Source organism: Hippocampus guttulatus, chromosome 10 (genome assembly GCF_054856545.1).
Source record: "Hippocampus guttulatus isolate MCC_2025c chromosome 10, RoL_Hgut_1.0, whole genome shotgun sequence".
Lineage (NCBI taxonomy): Eukaryota > Metazoa > Chordata > Actinopteri > Syngnathiformes > Syngnathidae > Hippocampus > Hippocampus guttulatus.
Window position 1 is genome coordinate 21052778 of NC_141270.1, and position 12817 is coordinate 21065594.

Consider the following 12817-nt stretch of genomic DNA (forward strand, 5'->3'; position numbering starts at 1 on the left):
ATTCTAGTTGAGATGGTATAACCCAAGAGGCAAGGTGCCGCTTGCTCCTGTTATTGCCAGCCATCGTGTCTTGTGTCGTTATTAAACAAACACATGACGGAAGTACAACAGAGCACGAAAGCAACGCATTCTCGCCGTATGTAATCAACTCTTCTCATGTGTAGCGAGGCTACCCCCCATGTGTAGCGAGGAGCATTTGCAAATTGTAGCGTTCACACGTACCATTTTACATCGGTGCTGCCCCGCAAACAAGCATTTGCTCCAGAGCAAATTTAACCCACCTCAAGGAGGTGGTTTAAAAATTTGCTCCGGAGTAAGCTGTTTTCAGGGGCTACACCGATGAAACATAACATTTGGATGAACATAACATCTTGGAGGTCTTCCAGTCAGGTTTCAAGACGATGCATAGCACAGAGTCAGCCCTGTTACGCGTTTCTAATGACACTCTCCTGGTAAATGACACTGGAGACTACGTGTGTCTAGTTTTATTGGACTTAACTGCAGTATTTGATACAGTGGATCACAGTACTTTGCTGACTCGTTTGCAGCACTTAGTGGGCATTGGCCAGTGTTGTGTCCAAGGACCGGCAATCCGAGGCCAAGGCCAAGGACTTGAGAAATTTTCCGAGGCCAAGGACCAAGGACTTGCCTCCGAGGCCAAGGACCAAGGACTGATTTTGAAACTGAGGCCTAGCCGAGGACATGTATAAAACAATGCTATCATACCACTTGGCAGGTCTTCATGATTTGCAACACCCCTCCATCATAACCCTTTGCACTCCCTAACGCTTGAATGAAGTGTTTTTATTCAAAGAGTAGAACAGTCAGGGTACGTGTTATTTATACTGAGAAAAAAAATTAATTCATATGGTATACATTTATGAATTGTTTTAGTGCAGTAGTTTCTTAATATGAAGTAAATCAACACTCAACATGCATGACGTGGCACGGAACACAAGTTGAGAAATGACTTTGCATAGAAGTCAATCACTGACTGCAGAAAAAGCGGTAATCTCTCAGTGATAATTTTACAGTTTACCGGCAGCGAGTCCCCGGGACTCGCTGATCAGAAAAGTATGAGCGGCATTATGGATTGAGAGAGTCCCAAATTTCGAATTCTGAAAGGGTCTACTTATTCAATTGCATATGATATTAACACAAACAATAACATATACATACAATGATAAACAAATGCTGCAAAAATTTAAATAATTCAGGAGCAGGCCTGAGGATTTCAGAAATTCATGGTAACGGTTTTTCGGTTCCGTCGGATTACCCAATGGCAAACACGATAACAAATGTTGGGTTCCGTAAACGTTCATCATGGGAGCCCATTTTTCTATTTTGACTGATATTGATAATCAAGAATTCCGAAACTCAAAAGTATAATGTTTCAAGGGTCAATGTTTGAAAATGATGCATTAACAATGAACATTACATCAGCAGCTGTGTACTCCAAGTTTATTCCAAAAAATAAATGGATCAAAAACTGGTGTACTCATGTGGCATCATCAGAGTATTTTTTCCAATCTCACACTGCAAAGATTAATTGACTGGGAATCATTAATACAGGTAAGTATTGATGTGGCTTGACATCCTCTTCCCAAGACGATGCATGTGTAATCTACGATCAATTTGACGAAATAATTTAACACACGTCATCATTAGTTCTACCAACAGTTAACATTAGCATTACTACACCTTGTGACAAATGTTTTATTCATAAAGTTACCATACTACAACCAGTAAATTATAGAATAACGAATACTGTTTCATAATATTTTTCACAGCGATTAGCCTACAAATCTAATGACCAATTTGCCTCGTAATCGTGCCTCGCGTCGTATTTCGCTGTCGCGTTCTGTGCATACGTCACAGGTAAGTTTAGTGATACGCCCTTTGGACGATTCATACGAAAAATCAGACAAGCATTCCCATTTCTTAAATATCATAATTAGTAGACCTTGGTGAGTTTTTTTTCACCGCCATCTCAAACTTTCATCCACGCGATTCCTCAGTTTACGGACTAAAATAACAACCCGCATGCGCACATAACGTCATCTGTTGTGTCCCCCCCCCCCCCCCCCCCCCAACACTGAAAACAACAACTTTGAACACAGCAGTCTGTTTCTGTATGTTTGTGGAAGAATAATGAGACACCGGACACCAGTGTTCGTTATGTGCCGCTGTATTCAAAACTGCCGGCCGTACAAACAAGCGCACGCACTTCCCCCGTGCTGCTGGGGCAAACCATTCTGAAAGAGGGGGGTTTCACTCCCCCTAACACAGTCAGGCTATGTTGATTGTGTTGGTCCTTCTTGCGCGGAAGTCTCTCTACGGTTTTGTGTAGACCTCATTTCGGATGACTACACTTCGTTCGATGACAACACTGGAGGCGTTTTATTTTCGCTAGGTCGCTACCACTGCAGCGCACTGTCACTGTCAGACGAACACAGAGAAGCTCCACCCGCGCTCTATTTAGATGGACACGGAACGCTGTAACCTTCCACACAAAATAGTTCCAAACAAGTAACAATCGCGTCAGTGGCATACATCGTATACCTGTATGATACAGAGAGAGAGAAGAACAGGTAACTTTGGTTTTGTCAGTGCAGTAATCTAGCAACTTTTTAAAAGTAAACTTTCCATTCATAAACTCTTTAAGTATCCATTTTCGGTGTCTCGCGCTGCCGTGGCTGGCAAAAGAGACATGGGCGTGGACTTCTGCAGCGCGCTTGTTGTTTTGTTTCCGGTGTATTTATAGAGCAACGTAACATCCGCTTGTGACTTGTGCCGCGTTAATCTCGCGAGAAAAAAAATTAATCCCGCTAAAATTCATTTAAATTAATGCCAATAAAAACGCGCTAAACTGACAGCTCTAATAAATAAATTCCTCGTCTCACCCCCCCTCGGGTGGTGTCCGTCCCTCATTCAGCTCGGGTCCTCTACCAGAGGCCAGGAAGCTTGAGGGTTCTGCGCAGTATCCTTGCTGTTCCCAGCGCTGCACATTTCTGGACTGAGATGTCCGATGTTGTTCCCGGGATCTGTTGCAACCACTCATCTAGTTTGGGGGTCACTGCCCCGAGTGCTCTGACCACCACAGGCACGACTGTCAGCTTTACCTTCCAGGCTCTCTCCAGCTCCTCTCTGAGCCCTTGGTATTTCTCGAGTTTCTCGTGTTCCTTTTTTCTGATGTTTCCATCACTTGGGACCGCTACATCCACTACAACGGCTTTCCTCTGCCCTTTATCTATGATCACAATATCTGGTTGGTTCGCCATTACATCTTGTCAGTCTGGATCTGGAAGTCCCACAGGATCTTCGCTCTTTCCTTTCCTTCGGAGGCGTTTCCCATTTTGACCTTGGGGTTTCCAGTCCATACTCCGCACAGATTTTTCGGTAGACTATGCCAGCCACCTGGTTATGGCATTCCATGTAGGCTTTCCCTGCCAGCATCTCACACCCTGCAGTTATGTGTTGGATCGTCTCAGGTGCCTCTTTGCATAACCAACACCTTGGGTCTTGTCTGGTGTGGTATATCTGGGCCTCAATGGCTCTGGTGCTCAGGGCCTGCTCCTGAGCACCACAAGGTAAACTAGTACTCAGCCTATAGTGGATATTAGCCATGGTTGCATATTTCGTTTTTCTCGAGTTTGTTTCGAACACAGCAGTCAGGCTATGTTGATTCTGTTGGTCCTTCTTGCGCGGAAGTCTCGCTATGGTTTTGTGTAGACATCATTTCAGATGACTACACTTGGTTCGAAGCACGCACAACACTGGAGACATTTTATTTATCAGTATGGTTGCTACGACTGCATCGCTGAACTCTCGACGTGCCTCAGCGCACCGTCACTGTCGGACGAACACAGAGAAGCTCCACCCGCTTTATTTATATGGACACGGAACACTGTAACCTTCCACACAAAATAGTTCCAAACAATTAACAATCGCGTCAGTGGCATATATTGTATTCGACAGGCTACCTGCTCTTTATTCAGAGGCTCATCAACCAAGTCTCTTATTTCTCTCCCGAAACAGTGTCTTCTCCCGCTTGGTGTCCCTTAGCCTTCTCCGCTACGTACAATCTCTGTACACAGCTTGTAATGGAGGCTCTCGCTGGCAATCCGTAGTGCAGTCGTTAGATACGATGCGAATGATTTCAGCTTGAGTCTGGCTGTGGACAATGTTGACAGGCTTGCCTGCAGTTGCCGTACATTTAGCAATGGCTTCACTAAATTTGTTCTTCGTCGTGTTATCCATTTTCTTCTCTTTGAAATTATCCATAGCTGTCTGTCTTAGACGAGGGGGCGGAGTACTCGCATCAGCTGTGTGCTTGGCCATTAAGTGGTATTTTAGACTCGACGTGCTATGATGATAGCTCAGTTTATGACTGCAAAACATCCAGGTAACTTTGGTCTTGTCAGTGGAACTATCTGGCAACTTTTTAAAAGAAAACTTAGCTTGTAGCCGACGTGTGCACATTTTGAGCATGACGTCTCTGATCCACTGGTTAAAGGACACTTTGATTCTCTCCTCTTTCATCTCAAACTGCTTCAAACAACAAAGGGTGTGATGGTAAAGGGGTTAGGACTGCACGACTGTCCATGTTTTTATGTGTTGTGTTTATTATTTTACTTTATGTTAACTGTTTTGTTAAGCGCTTTGTTACAGCTGCCGCTGTTGTGAAAGCGCTATATAAATCAGCATGTATTGTATTGTATTGCAAACTTTCCATTCATAAACTCTTTAAGTATCCGTTTTCGGTGTCTCGCGCTGCCGTGGCTGGCAAAACAGACATGGGCGTGGACCTGTGCAGCGCGCTTGTTGTTTTGTTTCCGGTTTATTTATAGAGCAACGTAACATCAGCTGTGACGTTTTGCCGCATTAATCTCGCGATAAAAAATTTAATCACGTTTAAATTTATTTAAATTAACGCAGATAAAAACGCGCTTAACTGACAGCTCTTATATATATATATATATATATATATATATATATATATATATATATATATATAAGAGCGAAAGGGACATAGACTCCCTGATCCACACAACCAGGATCTACAGCAGCGACATCGGGATGTCATTCGGGCTTGAGAAATGTAGTCGGATGGTGACTAAGAGAGGAAAGGTAGTCCGCACTGAAGGGGTCTCACTCCCTGAAGGAACAATAGCAGACATTGAGGACAGCTACAAGTACCTCGGTATACCACAAGCCAATGGCAACCTCGAACTGGCAACAAGGAAAGCGGCTACGGCCAAATACCTCCAGCGAGTGAGGCAAGTCCTAAGAAGCCAGCTCAATGGCAAGAATAAGACCCTGGCAATAAACAGCTATGCCATGCCAGTGATCAGATACCCTGCAGGAATAATAAGGTGGCCAAAGGAAGAGATTCAGACCACGGACGTTAAGACCCGAAAGCTCCTAACCATGCATGGAGGGTTCCATCCCAAATCCAGCACCCTGAGACTGTACGCAAGCCGAAAGGAAGGAGGCCGTGGACTAGTGAGTGTGAGAGCCACTGTCCAGGATGAAACATCCAAGCTCCATGAATACATCAAGGAGAAGGCTCCAACGGATGACGTACTCAGAGAATGTCTCAGACAATGGGGAACAGAAGATGAGGCGCTGGAAGAGGGACCATCATGGGAGGACAAGCCCCTACACGGGATGTACCACCGGACCATAACTGAAGTGGCCAATCTCAAGAAGTCCTATCAGTGGCTAGAGAGGGCTGGCCTGAAGGACAGCACAGAGGCACTCATCCTGGCTGCTCAGGAGCAGGCCCTGAGCACCAGAGCCATTGAGGCCCAGATATACCACACCAGACAAGACCCAAGGTGTAGGTTGTGCAAAGAGGCACCTGAGACGATCCAACACATAACTGCAGGGTTTAAGATGCCGGCAGGGAAAGCCTACATGGAACGCCATAACCAGGTGGCTGGCATAGTCTACCGAAACATCTGTGCGGAGTATGGACTGGAAACCCCAAGGTCAAAATGGGAAACACCTCCGAAGGTGGTGGAGAATGACAGAGCGAAGATCCTGTGGGACTTCCAGATCCAGACTGACAAGATGGTAATGGCGAACCAACCAGATATCGTGATCATAGATAAAGGGCAGAGGAAAGCCGTTGTAGTGGATGTAGCGGTCCCAAGTGATGGAAACATCAGAAAGAAGGAACACGAGAAACTCGAAAAATACCAAGGGCTCAGAGAGGAGCTGGAGAGAGCCTGGAAGGTAAAGGTGACAGTCGTGCCTGTGGTGGTCGGAGCACTCGGGGCAGTGACCCCCAAACTAGATGAGTGGTTGCAACAGATCCCGGGAACAACATCGGACATCTCAGTCCAGAAATGTGCAGTGCTGGGAACAGCAATACTGCGCAGAACCCTCAAGCTTCCTGGCCTCTGGTAGAGGACCCGAGCTGAATGAGGGACGGACACCACCCGAGGGGGGGTGAGACGAGGAATTTTTTTTATTTAATTATATGCTTTCATTAACTGCTGAATTTGCTCTGCCACAAATAGATGACTGGCTGATCCATTTTTTAAATCAAGATTTAAGTTCACATTCTCCTGGATCCCCCGCACCCTGCCCACCACCTTTTCCAGCTACTCCCCTCAGGCAGACGCTACAGATCCATGCGCACCAAATCCAGTAGACACTTAAACAGCTTCTTCCCTCTAGCCATTAACTCCCTAAACAGTCACTGACGTAGTCACTCTTCTTGTACTACAAATACTGCTACTGGTCACTCTAAAACGGTTCAATGATTTTGTTGTTTACGATGATACTAATGCAGCGTGTTATACCGGAGACAAATTCCTTGTGTGTTCTACATACTTGGCCAATAAAGATGATTCTGATTCTGATTCTGAAATCATGACAGATTTTGAAATGCATCCTCAACTTAAATAAACTAATCATTGGAATCAGACATCTTTGTTTTTTTACAATCTCTTTGAATGCTTTGAGATCAGAACTAGGACAATCCGAGCGGGCTAAATAGACTACCCAGCTTCATCAAAGGCAGAATTAAGCCAAAGACAAACTACATGAATGAAACCCAATTTTGAACTGACAAACGTTATGTCTCAGAGCCGATTTTGAGTTATCTTTATGCATCGTAGCCTGTGCAGTATGACATAGTCAATGATTGGTCGTGAGAGATCTGGTGGTGTGGGGTAAGGGACTTGCGGCGCAGTTATGTATCAGCCACCCGCACTGTTTCCCTCCATTCATGAATTTGCCACGTGCTTGAGACTGACGCTCTCTCCCTGCCCCCTAATCACTGCAAAGGCTATGCATTTTGACATGATGGCTCTCAAAACGTTTCAAATTATTTTAATTATCAACCAGGTGCTGCTTTTCAAATTTTTTTTTTCATCTGTCCTTTTCTTCTGATTGCAGGTTGTATTCGTGCCTGGCAAATGGAAGTCCAGATGAGTTTCAACGTGGTGAGCAGTTGCACCGGATCAGAGCTGTGAAAGACCCTCTACAAATCGGTGTGTTTAGCTGCCAGCTTTCACGCTCATGTAAAAAGTAAAAATTTGGGTTTCAGGCGAGCAAGACCCAGCCAGCTCCTGCTCAGCTGTACAAATAAAGCATGGAAAATATACATGTTTGCGCTGCTGCTTATACTTATGGCTTCTGGGTCCAAGAATTTTGGTTATAAGGAATTGATCGTTAATGAAATATAGTTGTAGAAAATTGAATGCGAGTTAGGGAATTTCCGTTTGACGGAGGTCCGTAGGTGGGACTACTTACTGTGTGTGTGTGTGCGTGTGTGTGTATTTATATGTTAATATGTTTTTGTGTAGGACTCCTATACATGTGTAAAATGGGCATGAAAAACATTACTCATTTCTTGTACATCTTAGCATATAACTGCATTGACTCCCCCCCCCCACACGTGCCTCCCAAATTTCATAGTCTGAAGTCAATCGTACCGGAATTACATTTTGTTTTTCCACTGTTGTGAGCGCAACAGAGCCATTTTTTCGAATAACTTTGACTTTAAAATCTCTGAATTTTAAACAGTCCTAATGAGTTTGCAAAGTTTGACTTCTTCTGCACGTTTAGGCCCTCAAAAATGCCATTTATTGTGCAAAAAAAGAATACATAAAATTTATACAAAAACAATAGAGTAAGAATAAATGAAAGTTAACTTTGAAAATCATTTGATTAATTATGACGTGACTGACAGACCTACTATACATAAACATCAGAGGCGATTGCTCTAAGACTGCAAGGGAAGCTCAGCTTCCCCTAAAATGTCAAAAAATAAGTGATCAAATATATGTGTGTACATACAATTGTGTGTACATCTCATTGACTAAATATGCACTACAACGCGCTCAACTTTTGTTCCAAATCAGCTTCTTATTACTGGTTACGACGCAACTCTCTTCTCATTCATTCGCACAGCTTCACTGTGCTTTAAACTTTGTGGACGTTGGGCGTCTAGAAAGTTCAGAGCCCGTTGTCCCAATGCATTGAAACGAGATGAGTTATTGGATGAATGCTAGTTTTGTTTCCGGTTTATTTATAGAGCAACGTAACATCCGCTGTGACGTGTTGCCGCATTAATCTCGCGATAAAAAATTTAATCCCGTTTAAATTTATTTAAATTAACACAGATAAAAATGCGTTAAATTCACTGCGCTGGATAGGTTTTCTTGTGCTCTGAGAGTGTGCGACCAGTGCACAGTTGCGCAGTTTAGAGGGAACATTGCTGTCATATATCCTCCAGTTAAAACAGGGGTCCCCAACCGCCGGTCCGCGGGGCATTTGGTACCGGGCCGCTCAGAAAGAACTTGCCTTAATTCCGTTTTATTTATTTCGGAATACGAAAGATGCTTTATTTTGAAAAATTACCGGATTATCCGTTACATCTGTCTGTGTCACACTTGACACACGTCAAGCCACGCTTCTGCGTCACGTAACCGATTACGCTAAAAACACGAGTAAAAAAAACTGCTGGAGATCGCATATGATGGCAACCTTAAAAGTACGTTCGAGCCAACTGGATTAAAGTTATGGCTGAATATTCTGAGATCGCCACAATAGCACTGTTGCTATTTCAGACATGCTACCTGGGTGAGGCGGGGTTTTCTGCAGCAACGGCGACTAAAACAAAATTACGAAGTAGACTGGACATAAAACACACACTTGTGTCATTGTCTCCTATGACCATGAGATGGGACCGTCTGGTTGCAGAAAATCAAGCTTGGGGCTGTGGTGAGTCGTCATTTACATGCACTTTGAATTTGCATTGTATCGTATTTTGAAGGCATTAAACATGACCATCGCGATCAGAGTGTTGCGGCCAGATTAGACGCTCCTTGTGTTTATTATTATATTTTGAAAACACCACCGTTTTCATGCAGCTCATACCATATTATTTTGTCGTATTATTTCCGCCACACCTTAAATGCCGGTCCCTGAAAATATTGTCTGACATAAACCGGTCCGTGGGGCAAAAAAGATTGGGGACCCCTGAGTTAAAAGATTGACAAAAACAACAATAAATATAAAATGTATGTCTATGTCTGTTTGTGTGGCCGCGTACAAAATGGATCGGCGTTTGTGGACCACTGGCTGAAAGAAATATCCACGTCTCTCAGCCAATCAAATGACAATGACATCAATGCCCTTTTTAGCCTGGGTTCAAGAACCAGGTTAGAAGTGGTTCTGAGCTGCTGCCAATCCATTGGAACCCCACGCCCTTGGAAAATCTGTCATGGAAACGCGATGACACAGAGCGTGACCAGCCTGTTTTGGGGTAAAACCAGCACAATGAAAAAGGCGCTCATTACTGGTAATAACAAAACCATTGCACAGACAATATCTTACTCCAGGGGTGGGCAGCATAAATGATACAGGGGTCCACAATCTTTTGCTCAGCACAACTGGGGGCAGGGGGTGTGGAGACAAAGACTCACGTATTTCCTCACCCCATGCACCCCCCCCCCCCCCCCCAAAAGCCATTTTAAAATGGAGATGATATCTGAATGTCGATTTTTTTTCATTAAATGATGTCATCACTTTTTCTTAATATATTAAATGATTAATGCATTTATAAAAGATGCAGCCTTCAACAACAACAAATGGATGGAATGATCATTAAATAACGATGAAACATGATTTTCTTTTTTTCAATGCGAGGGCATTCGTGCTTGATAATTACCATTAAAAAGAAATACTGCTGACCAGAAAACCATTGTGGTCGTGTTTTGACCCCCATGAATACCCCCCTTACGCACCAAAATAAAAATCAACTGACATTTTTAATATTAGTCCGCTACTATTTTTCGCATGCATGTCATTTCAAAATCCCAAATTATTAAGCCTACACACATTGAGGTTTTGACTCAGTGCAAGTGCAACTAAGTGGACTATGGACAGTTAAAAACGTGGTTAACAATTAAACCAAGATTGGGCCCATGCCGTGTCAGTACCCATTTCCCTACCTGCCAGTCGTCAGTCAATCTCCGGGTGCATTACTTCATTTACATTTACACGATTGGACAATTTAGAATCTTTAATTAAACTAACGTGCATGTTTTTGGAATACATGAGGAAGCCAGAATTCCAAGAGAAATTCCACTCAAGTATAGGTAAACATGTTAACTTCACTGATGAATGCGGGAGCAGAGTCAATCCTCTTATTACTTTTCAATTATTAAGATATCCTTTATTCGTCCTGCAATGGGGAAATTTACAGTCAGAGTTCAGAAAGGAAACCACAAGGTAGGGAGAGGGAAAAAAACCCCACACTCGAACTATCCTCTTCTGAGGATAATTTAAGTCTAGGATAAAAAAAAAAAGACCCTAGCACATAAATAAGCATATGACAGTTACAACAAGTCACAAGACCTAACATGTAATGAGGGGGAGGATGAATGGGAAGGGGGGGGGAGGGGGAGACCGCGACGCGGCCCGTCCGACCAGCTGCACTGTCCGCCGTGCGCTCCGCAGATCATTCCACGTCGCGGAGGAAAAAGAGAGGAACGATGAAGACGGTGATGATGAGGATGTGTATGCGCGTGTGATTGTCTGGTTGTGTATGCGTGAACAGGCCGCAGCTGCTTCGTCAAGGTCTGCTCATGAAGACAGTCCTGGCTTATCAGTCCATGGCCGAGAAGGAGGGGGTGATGGTGGGGGCACTAGCTTCTGTGCATACCTTCCATCCAGGGGAAAGGGGTCCAAATAGCGTTGTTTGTTTGAGGGACGGCCGCCAACAATTTCAGGTGGCCTTGTGTCCGTGGCTGTATCACTTCACTCGCGCCGATCAGCCAAATCCTCAATTCCTTTTCGAAGCGAGAATTCCGACTTCTCAATGTTGTTGTCGATCGTACGGAGACGCTCCAGAACCGCAATTGCGGTTGAGCTCAGTCACCGCTTGAGTCTGAGTGTTGGACTTTCGCGCTAGACCATCGAGAATGACCGGCAGCTTCTTCACTTCCAATAAGCTCCCGTCGGTTGGATTTTGCGATAGAACAGGAAACTGCTAACACCAAACTGCAGCATACCTGCTATCAGAAGGCCGATAATGTAGATGTCTTCCTCCTCCTCAACGGACAGTATTGACAGGCACACCATTCTCCGCTTCCTCCATGGATCTAGGGTGTACCCGGCAGCAAATGTCCCGAGGGGCAAGCAGGCTCCCCACTGCCTGCTCTTCTCGTCGAGAAAATGTTGTCGATTGCATCAAGAGACCAGCCAACCAATTCCATGGTTTGTTTTTTAGGATGAAAAATATGGCGGAGGCTAGGAAAAGACAGCACAAGGACAGCACATAGACTGAGTGGCGAGCAAAGGGGGGTGGGGGGGGGGGCAGGAGCAGAGCAAAAAAGCGTCCGCCTTCGTCGAGAGCCAAGCAGAAGGCATTTATTATGAGGCACATGTTAAATAATGCGTACTACTGTGCCACTTTTTTTTTTTAAATACAAACATTTAATTCCATGGTGTGTTCCTTTTTGTTAATGTAACTGTATTTGGTGTGTCCATTTCATGGATATTAGGTTTCTGAAAACACAAAGTTTTAAGTGCACAATGTATATGTCTTGTTTGTCATTTCTGTCAGGGTTCCATCTCAGTGCAACTGTCGTACCCAGTCAGGCAGGACAATCAAAAGGCACCTACAACGTGGCAGCAATGTTTGATCGCTGCCGCATCACCTCCTGCAGTTGTACGTGTGGTGCTGGGGCAAAATGGTGTGCCCATGTGGTGGCACTCTGTCTCTTCAGGATTCACAATGTAAGTAATATAACCATAATTGACGTGATAACTGACTTGTTATATTTCATGATACAAAAAGGAAGCATGCTCACAATGATAATAACTGATAACCTTGTCAGTGCGTATGATTATGCAATTTATAAGATCAGAACCTTTGTGTTGATTTCAGTCATCCAGGTCACGGTATCTGCGAAAGTTGAATTTTGGCAACTGGACTATGTTTGGGTTTTCAATATTCAATCCAAAAGGCTTCTTAAAGATCTCAAAATGTTGATTGCGGCAAACAAAACATTCAGTTAAGGCAGTGGTTCTCAATTATTTTCTGTCATGCCCCTCCCTAGGAAGAGGAAAACATCTCGCGCCCCCCGTCCCCCGCATGATTGTAAATACAGTAAATATTCTCTAGTACGGACTCGTGTTTGCGCTGTCCAATTTGTCCTGATAACAGAAATTCCTCATTTGGGAAATGAGCATGGTACATGTCCTTTATGAACCTGCAAGTATGTTGACAAAATGCACGTCTAACAACACAATCAATAAAATACAAAAATATACTGTCCAAAAACTGTTCATA

At 44.0% G+C, this 12817-nt stretch overlaps 1 protein-coding gene across 7 annotated transcripts in view; it reads left to right on the forward strand.

Annotated features, from left to right (window-relative positions):
- zswim8 (zinc finger, SWIM-type containing 8) overlaps positions 1-12817 on the forward strand; it is a 182266-nt gene that overhangs the window by 21261 nt on the left and 148188 nt on the right. For all 7 annotated transcript variants that reach the window (XM_086122592.1, XM_086122593.1, XM_086122595.1 and 4 more), the window contains 2 exons: positions 7411-7505; positions 12089-12261. In XM_086122592.1, coding sequence (XP_085978718.1) covers positions 7411-7505; positions 12089-12261 — 268 coding nt within the window. The remainder of the gene's footprint in view (positions 1-7410; positions 7506-12088; positions 12262-12817) is intronic.